The 15,994-nt window shown below is 41.2% G+C and overlaps 1 protein-coding gene across 38 annotated transcripts in view; it reads right to left on the minus strand.

The window, feature by feature from the left end:
- Ktn1 (kinectin 1) overlaps nucleotides 1–15,994 on the minus strand; it is a 91,885-nt gene that overhangs the window by 49,882 nt on the left and 26,009 nt on the right. For all 38 annotated transcript variants that reach the window (XM_029469356.2, XM_029469358.2, XM_029469357.2 and 35 more), the window contains exons 5-10: nucleotides 13,695–13,825; nucleotides 11,899–12,015; nucleotides 9,949–10,089; nucleotides 3,377–3,483; nucleotides 2,026–2,158; nucleotides 749–836 (exon numbers count right to left, since the gene is read on the minus strand). In XM_029469356.2, the coding sequence (XP_029325216.1) occupies nucleotides 749–836; nucleotides 2,026–2,158; nucleotides 3,377–3,483; nucleotides 9,949–10,089; nucleotides 11,899–12,015; nucleotides 13,695–13,825 (717 nt within the window). The remainder of the gene's footprint in view (nucleotides 1–748; nucleotides 837–2,025; nucleotides 2,159–3,376; nucleotides 3,484–9,948; nucleotides 10,090–11,898; nucleotides 12,016–13,694; nucleotides 13,826–15,994) is intronic.

Below are 15,994 nucleotides of genomic sequence, written 5' to 3' on the forward strand. Positions count from 1 at the left end.
GTGGTTTATGTGGGAGGGTCCAGGGCAGTGCCATAAGTATGCATATAGAGCTAGGAAGCTAGGCAGCTTCCTTCATGGTCTCTGCTTCAGTTCCTGCCTCCAGACTCCTCCCTTGCGTTCCTGCTCTGACTTCTCATCATGATGGACTACAAGCTCTAAGATGGCTCAATTGTTTCCTGGCCAGGTGGACTTTGGTCATGGTGTCTGCCACATCAAGAGAAACCCTGAGACAAAAGGGAACAGCAGAGGTGAAAGCAGCACAGTGAACGCCCCAGTCAAATGAGCAGGCAATGCTCATGTCTGTAAAGGCAGGCGGATCCAAGGAAGCAACTGTCTCTTCAGAAGGCTACAAGTACCACCAAGACCAAAGGCAAGCCACAGGGAAACGGCCACGGCCCTGCTCTTTTTTTTTTTTTTTTGGTTTTTCGAGACAGGGTTTCTCTGTATAGCCCAGGCTGGCCTCGAACTCAGAAATCCACCTGCTTCTGCCTCCTGAGTGCTGGGATTAAAGGCGTGCGCCACCACGCCCAGCTGGCCCTGCTCTTAACAGCCCAGCAGATGCTAATTCTCCTGCAGTATCACTGCAGACAAAGCCACGAGGTTATTTTACACCTAACAAGTGTTGAAGAAATAAGATAATCTGAAAGGACAAAAATCTATTTTTATTTGTCTGCTAGATGCCGAATAATCTTTCTCCCCCGACAGCAGAGAGAGGAAGTGTCCCAGTCTGCACAGGTGCTTTCTTTACCTTGCTGGGCAGCCTCATGCTCTGCCGTCCTCTTCCTGATGTAGCTCTGAACTTCTTCCCATCGCCTCTCAGCTTCTTGCAGTTGAACCTTGATATTTAAAGAGAGAAAGGGAAAAAATAAAAATCAACCCCAACAAGATTCAACTGTAAAAAAGAGCCATTTCTCTATCGGCCACACCCACCATCTTCTCCAACACCCCAGGACATCAACTCTATGGACATTAGATCATGACAGACAGCTGCTCCTACAAACTTATCTGACCCACTGAGCTAGAAGCTATTTTTCACCATTCTTAAGTCCCTAAGCTATTAAGAAACAAGACAGAATTTATTGCTAAATCTCAGTAAGAACCTAAGACTTTATGTAAAATATTTTAAAATATACATATTACAAAACACTTCTTAGGATAATTAACTGTGATGCCGCTTATCACACTCCTCCATCCAGGTCAGCAGGAAATCCCCTGGGAACCCCAGTGCTAGAGGGAAGACACTGACATCACTTTCACAAAGTATGAACAAATTTTGAAAAAGAAAAAGAAAAAACAAGTTATAAAACTGTGTGGAACTGGCGTCAAGGTATACTATCTATCAGTGTGGATGAGGGATTAACAGTCAGGTTGCCTATACCCTCTATAAATTGAACTATCTATTTTTAGAAAATCCTCTTCCTCAGGAGGAGGAACAGGTAGCCATCAGCCCTTAAACGTGTAAGTTCCCGAGTTCATGTAACGTACGGGAGTGACTCTGCTCCTCGTCAGGCAGCCTGAGAATGCTACATGTCTCATGAGAGCATGAGTGCTTCACCACACACCTGCCACTTGGGGTCTGAAAACACCAAGGGTTTGTACACCAAGGCTCAGGTGAAAGCCCTGGAGGGGCCTTTGGGGGAGGTGTGGTGCCAAAGCTGAGAGGGGCTCTATCTGACTTGATTATAGACGATAATAGTAATGCTAAAGGTTCCTGAATGCTAAAGGTTTCTAAAATTATTTTTCCTTACATGTGTAGACATATATAAAACACACACATACACACACACAAAATAATTCAACCCTTACTTGTCTATCATTTGGCTTCATGTTTCTTATCGCAGTCTGTAGCTTCAAACCTAGCCCTAGCCCTTGATGAATCAAGACATAACTTTGAAAAGGCAGAGTCCTTAGAATGTGGGTCTAATTTAACTTCACACTAGATTTCTCAAACCTATATACACACTATGTCATGGAAGTGGGGAACGTCACATTTACAGAATGGTACAAAGAGGGAGGGAGGGTCACCTTGAGCTGGGTAGCAGCTTGCTCTGCATTCTTCTTCTGGACTCCCTCTTGCTGCAGCTTTCCTGTCTTCTCATTCAGCTCACTCACCAGCCTCCCACAGTCTTGGCGCAGTTTATTTAGCTCTGCAGATTGCCTGCAAACAGTGACTAGATTAGGGATTTTGCATTGTTATACACAAAGAACTCACAAGCACAACATCTTCTGTGTTAATTATGCTGAACTAATAACCCCACTTACAGGCAAACGTAAGGGAACATGACTAAGTAGTACTATTGATCCCGAGTGTACTCTTTAAACAATTCAAATGATGGCAAGCTCTAAAAACCACTATAGTGCTGAAAGGTTGACTAAGAGAGTAAGAGCTATGCAAGCTCAAAAACCTTTGAGCCAACCCAAATTTCAGTGGCAGGAGAGACCCAACTCCCAGAGCTGCTGTGTCCTCCATATGTACTCCACAGAACAAAATAGGAAACATATTGTGGCATACAAACGATAATAATAAAATAATCTTAAATCTAAAAAATTACCATAAGATGTCAAGAAAAAAATGGATAACCAAATACTCAAAAGCAGAAACAGACATGTTGCTACCACTGAACTGATCTGAAAAGTTCCTAATATGGATGCTAGCGAGAAAGTTCAGCAGTTGAGAGCACGTGTTGCTTTTGCAGAAGGCCCGTGTTTGGCCCTATTACCCACATGTGACTCATGACCACCCCTCCTTCTAGTTCTAAAGCACCTGACGCCTTCTTCTGGCCTCCCAGGCAAGTATGTGGTACACAGACATGCAGGCAAGATACTCAAGACACATCATATAAACCTTTTCAAAAACAGCACCCTCCTAATACCAATACCATTGTAACTGGACTTGGCCTGCTATCCAAAGGGAGAGAACGTTTTCAATTCTAACGAGGAAGCTTTTACTTCACTACTGCAAATAATAACCAGTGCTTAATTTGTGAAAGACTACCAGTGTCTCTAAGTCCCCCATGAGCCACCTGGACCCCTGGGATCACGAACTACTAGAGGTGAGGAGGGTCAAGACCATACGTTTGAAAATCAGTATGGCAGGTGCTCCTGAGGATAACGAGATCTAAGCAGGGCTAGGCTGACGGGCAGCTTCACTGCATGTGTGCTACTTCACTGGCAACCCTGATGCTCAGGGGGCTTGGCAGTCTGCACCACTCAGAAGAGCCAGCTCTCACACAAGGAAAGCAGTTGTTCCTGAAAAGTAACTCAAGATTCGAGGCAAACGGAGGAAGCAAAGCTCAAGGCAGTCACTACCCAACACCCCCTTAGGACAGAGGTAAACGTCTGTCATCGGTGGAGAGCGAGGCATCTGGACACGTACTTGCTTTCCAGCTGGTTTGTAGTGTTACTGACAGCATCTCTCAGGATACCATTTTCCTGCTTCAAATGAGCTATCTCTGCTTCCATTTGTTCCTGAACTTGCTGAAACTATTTTAAGAATATAAAAGATTAGGAAACAAAGATCAGCAAAGTCACCTTTAAGAGAAATTGCACTATAATAAAAGAGTAAAAAGCATTAAGAAAATGAAATACAAACCATCTTTTTCATGTCAATATGAAGAGACTTAAAAAACTGCTTATTAATAAATGCAAAGTACAAGCTGGGCGTGGTGGCGCATGCCTTTAATCCCAGTACTCGAGAGGCAGAGGCAGGTGGATTTCTGAGTTCCAGGTCAGCCTAGTCTACAAAGTGAGTTCCAGGACAGCCAGGGCTGTACAGAGAAACCCTGTCTCGAAAAACCAATTAATTAATTGATTGATTGATTGATTGATTGATTAAGTGAATAAATAAATAAATAAATAAATAAATAAATAAATAAATAAATAAATGCGAAGTGCAAACTGCCCAGCTCAGAACCTAACAAGATCATTAGCTAAAATCCATCTGAGGTAAGATGACAAACATGCATCAAGTTTCAGAACTAAGATATGATTTGGGACTTATCAAACCCAACACAGAAGTCCTGTTCTGACCCCAGAATATGTCAATATTATATTACAAGACTTTTAAAGTTTTAAGTTGGATGAGGTGGCACATGCCTTTAATCCTAGTATGTGGGAGGCAGAAACAGGTAGAGCTCTGTGAATTTTAAGGCTGGCCTGCTCTAAATAGCAAGTTACAGACCACCTAGGACAACAAATGGAGAACCCATACCTCCAAAATGTCTGGCTATCCAAAGTTTAAACATTATAAATATGCACAGACATTTATAAAGTTATAAATTAAGCATAACTAAGAGACATCATAAAATCTACTTGAAAAAACATTGGCAACACTGGGGCTGTTTACTGTGCTAAGTAACACAATTTTATGACATAAGTGACATGAACTGTACCATCGAGCGACGATCTTCTTTACTCACGTTTGCTGTGTGCTGTTTGAGCACACATGAATGTGTGCATGTGTTCAGAGGAGACATTATGGGATTAGTTCTCTCTCTGCTACCTGAGTCCCAGGAACTGAACTTAAGTCATCAGGCTTGGCTGCAAGCTCACTGAGCCACCACGGCTGGCACCACCTTTTTCATATGTACAAAGTCCAATGGCACTAAACATATCCATTCTGCTCTATGGCCAGCATTACCATTCATGTACATGATTCCTAACTAACTCATATTCACCCCTCAACCACTACAATCACTACTGTAACATTTCTTTAACTTCTAATTGTTTAATTTCAGAATTATAAAATCAGACAATAAACACTAATTCTTACAGTCATATAAGGACTTGTCTTCCTTTACTACATAAATTATTCCTTTATGAGAAACAAATACTATCAACTAACAAAATACAGTATGTAATTCCTCCTCACAGTCAGCTATTGGATGGACACAGTGCCCCCAATGGAGGAGCTAGAGAAAGTACCCAAGAGCAGAAGGGGTCTGCAACCCTTTAGGTGGAACAACAATATGAACTACCGAGTATCCCCTGGAGCTCGTGTCTCCAGCTGCATATGTAGCAGAAGATGGCCTAGTCGGCCATCATTGGGAAGAGAGGCCCACTGGTCTTCAAACTTTATATGCCTCAGTACAGGGGAACACCAGGGCCAGAAAGCGGGAGTGGGTGGGTAGGGGAGCAGGGCAGGGGGAGGGTACAGGGGACTTTGCGGATAGCATTTGAAATGTAAATGAAGAAAATATCTAATAAAAAAATTTTTTTAAAGTATGTATTTCTAGTTTTCATGGGTCACGGGATTCTATGAACTCCATATACAGATTTATACATCCTGGCCTCTACAAAACATCAAGCAGAAGCAGAGTGCGTGCATCAATTAACCTTCCACCTTCGACCTGAGAGGCTACTCTAACATGTCTCCAATGTGTTGGAGAGATGACCCACTGTTTAAGAGCATGTGTTGCTCTAACAGAGGACCCAAGTCAATGCTCAGCACAACATGGTGATTCTCGACCATTTGCAATCCCAGAAGTCCCACACAATCCTCTAACCTCTGAGGGCTCTAAGCATGCATGTGGTACACATACATAAATGTAGGCAAAGACTCAGACATCTAACATAAATGTTTTTAAAAATGTAAAAAAGGAACTTGTCCTAAAAAAACTGAAGTCAGTTGAAGATCAGTTCTTGAATGTCTCAAATTGCTTGGGAACAAGAAGACTGAAGAAAACAAACACTAGAAACAGTGGACAGTGAGAGCCTAACAATGCCTCTCATTTCTGTTATTAGCGATATTTCTGTGAGAAACAATGAACTTTGTTAGGCGTAAGGAATAATTTTTTTTTTTGGTGTGTTTCTCTGTGTAGTCCTGGCTATCCTAAAACTCACTCTGTAGACCCCAGGCTGGCCTCGAACTCAGAATCTGCCTGCCTCTGCCTCCCAAGTGCTAGGATTTAAGGCGTGTGCCACCACTGCCTGGCAAAAACTATTTTTTTATTTAAAAAATATCTGAAACTAATCACAAGTTAGAATACAAAAATATAGTAGTAAGGACTATAAATATTCTATCTATAATTCTATATATAACTAAGCTAAGAATTGAATTCAACAATAACTATATTATCAGGGTTACTTGTGGAGAGTTCTTGGTACAGCTGCTTCAAGGATATTGGCAAGAACATTTACATTGGGCTAAAACAAGAGAGTGGGCTCAGGTAAGAATTTGACATTGGGCTAGGACAAAGAAGTCGGCTCAAAAATGGATACAAGTGAGGAATGTGTTCTTTGTATCTTGATCATCTTGTTAAGACCCTGAATACAGTAATCCTTTATGTCTTGTTTGTTTGTTCCTTGACTACTTAGTCTTTGACCTAGAGCTGACCCTATTCTTTGCATGTATTTGCATATACTTGCATTCTATACCTACAATGGTATAAAAGCAGACTGGAAAAAAAAAATAAACTCACTTCAGCACTTGCTGGGGTCAAGTTAAAATGTTATCTAATTGTCTCTTTTTCCTTTAATCCTTACTCCCTCCCTTGAGACCATTGACTGACAGAGCTGGCTTGGTCATACCATCTGAACTAGGTGTTTCCAGGTTCTTGGAAACCTGAAACATCTTAATCAAAACACTGACAAACTGCAAACTGGCAAGGAAACTATTGAGAAGTAAAACTAAACCACAGATAACACTGCAAGTGTGCAATGTCTTCCTGAGCTAGCGCACGTAAGATCCCTGGCTACTGTCTGGGTCCCTTGTTTATGGCATCTAGGACAATGAGTTGGTTGCTAAGGACAAATATCAGCAGTTCTATTTTCAATTATGTAAACCTTGTTTGCTATGCCTGTCCCTTCCTGTGATGCATCTAATTTTAATCTATGCATACCCAATTACGCTCAGATATAAGGTAGGTTGAAGTGGAGACTAAAGGGTTCTTTGGGAACTAGTTGTTTGGTCAGATGGAAACACTGGAAGGAGTGTCTCCTTAAGTGAGCAAAGGTGAAAAGAAGTTTCACTAAGGTGGACTCATGAAGGAACAAACAGTTCACTGAAGCAACACAAATGACAGGATTATTTTGCTAAAGCCAAGCATGTGAAAAGACACATGATAAAGGATTCTCCACTAAGGACATGTATGTATTGGTCCACCCTACATGCATAGTTGAGCTTCTTTTTATCAGGACTCCATAGAAAGGCCTCTCGACTATTCCACAAACTTGGGCGGATCGGCTGAGTGACGTCAGCTGATACAGACTCAGGCTCTTGTGCTGAGGTGAGACTCATGGTGAGGCAAAACTTGTTTGGAGGGTATATAAATAGGACTCAACAGACAGTGATGAAGACTGGGCATGGCTAGTTTGCATAGCTAGCTCCTTGGGTCTCATCTTCTCTGACCTTCACTTCCTTGAGAGGCACAAGGAACTTCTGATGTTCCTGCTGGTCTTAATCCCTCTTGATTTGTGCTGATGCAGCTGAGGCCTGGCTGTTCCTGCTAGGTCACATCACTGCTGCTGATCTGGGTTTTACCAGACTGCTAATGTATCATCAGTAAAGTGTCTGGGAGTGGACGGAGGTACCTCTGCTGACCTATGAACTGAACTGCTAATTTCCTCTCATCACAGATGGGATTTGCTCCACAGAGCCATTTCTAAACAGGTCCGCTTCCCCCATATCCTAACCTTTCTTTTCCACTACCTCTGGTGGGTGGTGGATTAGAGGGGAAGTTGTTAAAATGTTTAAGAACTATCATTAAAAGTAGGCTTTGAAGCCGGGCGTGGTGGCGCACACCTTCAATCCCAGCACTCGGGAGGCAGAGGCAGGCGGATTTCTGAGTTCGAGGCCAGCCTGGTCTACAAAGTGAGTTCCAGGACAGCCAGGGCTATATATACAGAGAAACCCTGTCTCGAAAAAAAAAGAAAAAAAAAAGTAGGCTTTGACGAAAGGATGGACCATCCAGAGACTGCCCCACCAGAGGATCCATCCCATAATCAGCCACCAAACGCAGACACTATTACATACACCAGCAAGATTTTGCTGAAAGGACCCTGATATAGCTGTCTCCTATGAGGCTTTGCCAGTGCCTGGCAAATATAGAAGTGGATGCTCACAGTCATCTATAGGATGGAACACAGGGCCCCCAGTGGAGGAGCTAGAGGGGTCTGCAATCCTATAGGTAGAACAACATTATGAACTAATCAGTACCCCCTGGAGCTCATGTCTCAAGCTGCATATGTAGCAGAAGATGGCCTAGTCGGCCATCACTGGGAAGAGAGGCCCCTTGGTATTACAAACTTTATATGCCCTGTACAGGGGAACGCCAGGGCCAAGAAGTGGGAGTGAGTGGGTAGGGAAGCAGGGCAGGGGAGGGTATAGGGAATTTTCGGGATAGCATTTGAAATGTAAATGAAGAAAATAAAAAAAAATCTCAAAAAAAAAAAAGTACGCTTCGAAAAAATTAATGCTATAGTAGGTAAATAGGGTTTTTTTTCCCCCTATTTACTGAGAGGACACTGTCTGACCACACATACATCCAAAGCTAGGTAGACAGGATGGGCCTACTGCCTCCTGTACCTGGACAAATCCCAAAATATGTTTACTAGAAATTAACCACAAGAAGGATGTTAGAGAAATTTGCTCTACTGCTGTAGGTGAAGTGGGGTAAACATGCAGCTCAAAGCAGGTACGAGTCGCAGGCTGCTAGGTGCATTCCTAGGAAAGGAGTAGGAGCCCAGCCTGAACCAAGTCCAGCCCCAGGCTGCTAAGCTAGTCTTATATTTGCCTGTCTCAAATTTTATATAAAATATCTCTAAGATTCACACCAATAAAGATAAAAGTCAAAGGATTCAACATAAAGAAAATGATTTAAACTATTGGAAATTTAAAAGCAAAAACAACAACTTGATCAGTAAGAATTTGACATTAATAAAGTTAAATCTCAGATCTGTACTTTCCTTTAGATCTAAAGCATCAGCCAGCAAATGAAAGTAACAATTTAGAAGAATTCTATTATGAGATTAAAATCTCAACTGACAACTCCAAGCTTTGTTCATCAAGGGACAGAAGAAAAACAGGGAGAGGAGGAGAGCAAAAATTCACTGGTCCAGACCTAATTAAAATCCTTAAAATGAATGATGCATAGAAAAAATTGTAAGAACCAGATCTCCGGAACATCAGAGACTGAAGAAAAATGTAGAGATGCCTTGAGTGGCCCAGGCGTCATTCTCATCCATTCCCACTCAGACACCAGGCCCCATCCTAGCTCCTGTGGATTGACCAGTCCACCTCATCTTCTCATTACCAGGATCCAAGTGTCTTTGGCTGCTCGGACTTGAGTTCCTGCAAACGTAACGTTACCCCTTATTCCCTCTCCATACTTGCTGCCACAGTGACCATCAAAAATTAAAACGGATCACTCTGCTGACTTCCCTAAGTTCATTCAAAGGCTGACAAGTCTTCAGGCATCCGAGAGACACTCTAATGGATCTATACTTATTTCCAAATCTCTATTTCACGATACCTTGGCTCCCAATTCTTACAACTTGTATTGTATTTCTCACAAAATTCTGCACTCCCAAAATATATAGTCAGTGACCCCACTATCTACACAGATGGGAATAAAGAAGCTCACCACGTAATAACTCTTTCAACCAAGCCCCCACCCACACCTCCAGCTTCACTTGACAATGTTGATTCAGAAGGTGCAACACAGCCTGAGCACCGTGTCTCACTACTCTTCTATCTACTATCAGTTCATTCCCAACTTTCCCAACTCCACCACTTCAATGCACATCATGGCCACCTCCACTGGCCTGGTGTATTGCCCCCATCAGCTTTCAGCTTCCGATCTTATCCCTACACAGAATATTTACGTAACTCAGAATAAAGAGAAGTGAGTTTAGCTAGCCACTATATGTCAATAGCTCCACCCATGCAAAGCACTTAGAAGTTAAGCAAACGCACATAATTCATCTTACTTCCCAAGACTCCAAACCTACCTTCATCTGCATCTGCTGAGTCTCTTGGTAACTGGCATGCATTTTGTTTTGAAATATATTATGTTCCTTTTCTAGTGTTCCAATCCGATCTTTCATTCTTGCTATAACAACACTGCTTCTTTCTTTCTCTGTCATCATTTCCTAGAATAGTAAACCAGAAAAGAAATATATGAAGAACTTATTATGACAATACCAAAGCAAGACAATGTTCTAACAGTAACATATCATGAATCCATCAGGGCTGCTGTACAAAGCAAAGTCAAAGGTTAAAAAAAGAAACAAAGAGTCTCCTGCAGCCCTACTCTCCACTCGACATTTATTTACAAACACTGTCCAGATTGTTTCTATCTAAAATGCACGTTTTGATTCAATCATTATAAAGGCTGTGAGCCTGACATAAATCCTACATGCTAATGTGATTGTAAGAAAAAATATTTTAAGGCAAAACAGTGATTATTTCTCACTCTCCTTTGGAGTTCAATGAAAAGACCAAGAAAGGCGTTAGAGTAGGAACCAAAGACAGGCCTGTCCTTTAGAGGAAGAGACGCAGGCTATCTATAGCAGAAAGTAAGTTAAAAATAGCTAGCTTAGAAAACAAAGACTTATTATCTTTCTAATTCAAATCTTAAAAGATAAACTCCTAGAACAAATATTATCCAAGCAAATGAAAACAAGCAATGTTGGTTATCTGCAGGTATGAATACATCCCTGCTTTAAGAAACTGTGACAGAACTGAAGCTTTTATGTAATTTATTATTTATATACTTACATTTCATATTTTAGATTTATATTTGAAAGCTGTTATACTGACATACAATGCACATAACAGTTTATTTTTAGAGAATTACATTAAATGTATTTTTACAGAAGTATCATACTAAAGCCAGTTATGCTGGCAATCATGTACAATCCCAGCACTGCAGGTGCAATGAGGGTCTCAGGAGTACGAGGTCACTCTCAGCTATACAATCAGCTTTAGACCAGCCTGGAATACCTAAGACTGTTCCAAAACTATGGGGAAAAAAGCACTGCACTTTATTAAACTCCATATAAAATATGGTTTAATAAAAAGAATTTTATTTTGAAGATAAGTCACTCAGATGGATATTTTATGCAGCTATTTAACTTAGTTACCAAGTATACACATCCCCAGTATACAGGACGATGACACTTGGGTTGAAGCGGTAAATAACCATTAAAGGGTATGCTCACAACAAAACATCAAAAAGTAACAACCTATTTTTTTAAACTTCAAAAAACAGTACTAAATGATATTCACATCAAAATATACTAAAGTTAACTATAAGGAAGTGGGCTTATAGCATTTTTGTGCTTGCACTGACTTTTCTTATTAGTCAAGCTCACATAAAGGTTCACAATGAGAGTGATGCATCCCTGTGGGGTGGAGATGAAATCGCACACACGCTTGTCTATACCACTCTATCTACTGGAGGAAACAAATTCTCTCCACAGCGCCACTTCTAGTCTCCCAGTCAACACAAATATCTTTAAAAAGGTTTTTTGGGGTTAGATTTTTACCCCTCAGACTAAAATGTGTAAAGTTTTAAAGAAACAGAATTTAAAAGTATAAGTAGTTATCACAAAACTTTCCATATATAAGTAATAAAGGCTTCACATGAGTAAATGGACATTATGCTTCTCAGAAGAACAGATCCATATCACAGCCACTTAAAACAAATTCTTGTGTTCTGAGCACAATGGTTTTGCTATGCTCATTAGACTAATAAATATTTTTATTTTATTTGTTATATCATGAATGACTACAAGTCTTCCATATGAAAATCTTAAAACTATTTTTACTGTATATAAATTTGCTCTATATAAATTTATTACATAAAAATTAAATTAAGGTGTTACGGCATATGGTGCTTAAGTCTCTCACTGCTTCCAACTCAGGAAACGCATCCCTGAACCGAAGAATGTCTTCACCTGAGTCAACTGCTTACAGCGCTCCTTTGAGGCAGCAGCATCTTCCTTCATGGCAGAGAGCAGCCTCTCCTTCTCCTGAAGTTGATGCAGAAGACCACTCAGTTCTCCTTTATTCGACTGTAATTGAGAAATCAGGACGGAATGAGTAAGTTGAAATGACCCAAAGAAGCTGTGAGCATGAAAAAGGTACTATGAAGAGCCCATGAGTCAAGAGAATGTACGTCTAAAATAAAATGATTGCCACACACTAGTCAAATAAAATCAGATAAGTCACTCCGACAGTGAATATTAGTAGGGTACAAAGCAGCATACTTTAATAAAGAAGTATAGAACTAACACTTATAAGCCCAAAAGTCAAAACAAGTAATTTCCCTCCTTACTTTTCCAAAGGATTAAGAGACTATGAAATCACATGACCTCTCACCAAGAAGCAGCCATATGTAATTTCAAAACACAGTACAGGGAAGACCAACAGAGCAGTGACAATTGGACACGTGCTCAACAACTCTGTCACAACATGCCAAGATGCCACCAGTGCCGTTCTCTGAGATCAGGAAGCACTATTCCCAAATCAAAAAACAAAACAAAACAAAACAAAATCACAATGTCCCATTTGACATGAGAAACAAGTGCAGTTTCAAGCAAGAACTTTCTTGGAAGACAGTCAAAAGCTAAATGAAGGAAAAGAGAAAATGAAGAAATTGCATCAACTTTACTATTCTAAGAACACAGCAAGCAGAGGTGGGAGGAGGGAGTCACAACATGGGAAGTCCAAATGGGTCAAAGACCTCACTGCCTGAACAGCCCCAAAGACGACCCTGGACAAATTCACCATTCGCACCCAGCACAAAGACCATGCAAGAAAGGAGACTCCACAGAAGAGGGAAGCGCCACACTGGATACATCAGAGCAGATCCCTTCCCCTCTCCTCCTCCCTCCTCCACCCTCAGTTCATGGCAGCCATTTCTATGTGCCATACATTCCCCGTAACTCCTGCCTGCCTCCACACTCTTAGTGTTGGCTCTGTGGATAAACAGTGGCCCAGGCCTTGGCTGTGCCACCATCCTTCTTTAAACTTCTTGGCCACAGTTGTGCTTGAGTTTTCAAGACGTTTTCATGAAAACTCTACTTCCAAGGTTTTGTCAGATTAAACTCCTGATTTGTTGACTGTGGACTTGAATGACAGTTTAGTGAGGTTAACATGACTCCCTTTCCTTCAATTACTTATTTACTATTCTCCACATAAACAAAGCCTGAACTTCACACTCTTGTCATACAGACAATACACACAGTGTTTATCTGCAGCTTTCTCCTGCTGCCTGAACTGGCAGGCGTGAAGGGTGTGGTCAGAGGGAACGCTGAACCCTAGTACACTGTAGTTCTATCAGAGCGTGCACACAGCATACCTCTGCGGTCATCGTTTTCAAGTGAATTACTACATTATCTATAGTGTCCCTGAAAGACCTGAAATCTCTGTGTCAGGCAAACATTAGCTCTCCTTTACCTGTCTTCACTACCTTTTACGTCTTAGTCCTTTAAAAACATAGAATGTCTAAGTGAAAAAAGCGTTAATTTTATTTCTTAGTTTTGTTTTTTTCTTTTTTGGGTTTTGGGGGTTTTGTTGTTTATTTGTTTGTTTGTTTGTTTTTTCCAAGACAGGCTTTCTCTGTGTAGCCCAGGCTGTCCTGGAACTCACTCTGTAGACCAGGCTGGCCTCCAACTCAGAAATCCGCCTGCCTCTGCTTCCCAAGTGCCAGGATTAAAGGCGTGTGCCACCACTGTCCAGCACTGCTTACCTTCTTTAAAGCTTCTTTTATCACACCAGACTTTTCCTTCAGCAGGTCTACAACACAAAGAGCTTCATCTTCAGAAAACATCATAGTCTTCAAGGACAGAAGGAAATCTTTAAATTTCACTTCAGCATTTTCTTAATTGTAAACAAAAGGAGGGCAAAGTTAGTATTAGAAACACAAACAATAATTTGAACAAATGTAAACATAAAAAAAATCCCTGACCTTAAGTAAAGTCAATAACCACAAGAAAACAGACTTTAGGTCAAGTAACAATAGCTACTTTAGTCAAAAGGGAAAAAAAATAATATTTATCATCTGTAACATGGAAAAATTACATTAGCTAAAAGTTTTCCCAGACTGCAGAATACTAAACTACCACTATGCTCTTACGTTTTATTCCATTTACTTGTTTGTTTGTTGTTTGTTTGGGAGCGGAGCACACATATCAGAAGACAACCCGTCTGAGATGGTTCACTCCTGCATGAGTTCCAAGGCTTGAACTCAGATTGCTCAGCTTGGCAGCAAGCGCCTTCACCTCCTAAGACTACCTCACTAGTCCTACCCTCACTCTTATAACCATGTAAGCACCTGGAGCAGGGAGGTGTAGCCTGCTCGCAATAGCCTCATTTCCTTATTAATCCTGACTGAGTAAAGCAATCTCCACAGATGAGAAGTCTGGGATGATGATAACAATGCAGTCTGCTTCTGTCAAATATAAAGCAGTGCTGGCCTTAAAACATCTCTTAGCCTCACCTACTCTAACCCTCCAGGGCCCCGGAGAAACTCCCTTTCCTCAAGGAACTTCTCCCCAGACCCAAAGCAGCCAGCCTAAGCCTGTTTTACATGCCAGCTGCATTACTCTGCAAAACTCTGCCTTTTCTATTCAACTCTTTAAAATAATTTATTTTATGTTCATTAGTGTTTTCCCTGCATGTATGTCTGAGTGAGGGTAGCAGAAGCCTTGGAACTGGAGCTAGAGACCGACGTGAGCTGGCATGTGGGTGCTAGGAATTGAACCTGGGTCCTGTACAAGAGCAGCCAGTGTTCTTAAAAAACGAGTCATCCCTACAACCCTCTTTACTCAGTTTTGATATGAACTTAAAACTGCTCTTAAATATACATTGAGACAGTATCTCTTTATGTAGGCCCCAGTTAGTACTGAACTTAGAATCCGCTTTCTCACTCTCCAGAGTACTATAAGTACAGGAATGTGCCCAGCTAAAACAGTCTATTTATTATAGGGGCTAGAGAGATGACTCAGTTAAAAGTACCAGCTACTCTTCCCAAGAGCCAAGGTTCAATTCCCAGCACCCACATGCAGGCTCAAAGTCATCTGTAACTCAGTTATTGGAGATCATATACCTTCTTCTGGCGTTTACAAACGTCTACATTAGTCTATCACTGAAGGAAGTCAGGAGAAGAGTTGTTTACTGGCTTTTTCCCTATGGCTTGTTCAGCCCTATCTGCCCAGGGCATCGCTGCCCACAGAAGGCTGGGCCTGTCCAGATCTATCAGGAAGATACTCCATAGACTCCCTACATACAGGACAGTCTGACAAAGGATGCGTCTTCTCAACTGAGGGTCCTTCCTAAATAAATGATGCTACCTTGTGTCCAATTAACAGAAAAACAAAAGAACAGTAGTGTCTGAAACAAACTGCAATGTCTTTACGGTACATATAAACTCCGCTGCTCTTATAGAAACAATAGTTTAATTACAGGAAATGATGGCTGGTACTTTCCTATTATCATTCTTCAGCAAGTGAGCATCAGAGTAGTCTATCTCAGGACTGCATGTTAGGATGTCTGATTCTTTTTTTGTCTGGTTGGTTTTTGGTTTTTCCAGACAGAGTTTCTCTGTGTAGCCCTGGCTGTCCTGGAACTCACTCTGTAGACCAGGCTGGCCTCGAACTCATTAATCCGCCTGCCTCTGCCTCCCAAGTGCTGGGATTAAAGGCATGTTTATTTAATATTTAATATTATTTAATTTAATTTAATTATTTAATATTTAATGTTAAATGAATTTTGGTTTAAAATGATGATAGAATGTTCAATCACTTCTGAAGTGGCCCTCCATGTACGTCCGTCATTCTGTGCTACCTATGTATGTATATGAGACGACTCTTCAGCACAGAAGACTTTAAAAACCAAAATGCCAACACAGAAAAAGATACAGATGTTCTGCGATAACATTTCATTCTTTATGTAAAAATAAACAAGTCTGGGCTGGAGAGCATTTAAGAACATCGGTTCCTCTTCTAGAGGACCAGGGTCCAGTCCCCAGCAACAACATAGCAGTTCACA

Source organism: Mus caroli, unplaced genomic scaffold, assembly GCF_978045245.1.
Source record: "Mus caroli unplaced genomic scaffold, Mus_caroli_1 scaffold_12, whole genome shotgun sequence".
Lineage (NCBI taxonomy): Eukaryota > Metazoa > Chordata > Mammalia > Rodentia > Muridae > Mus > Mus caroli.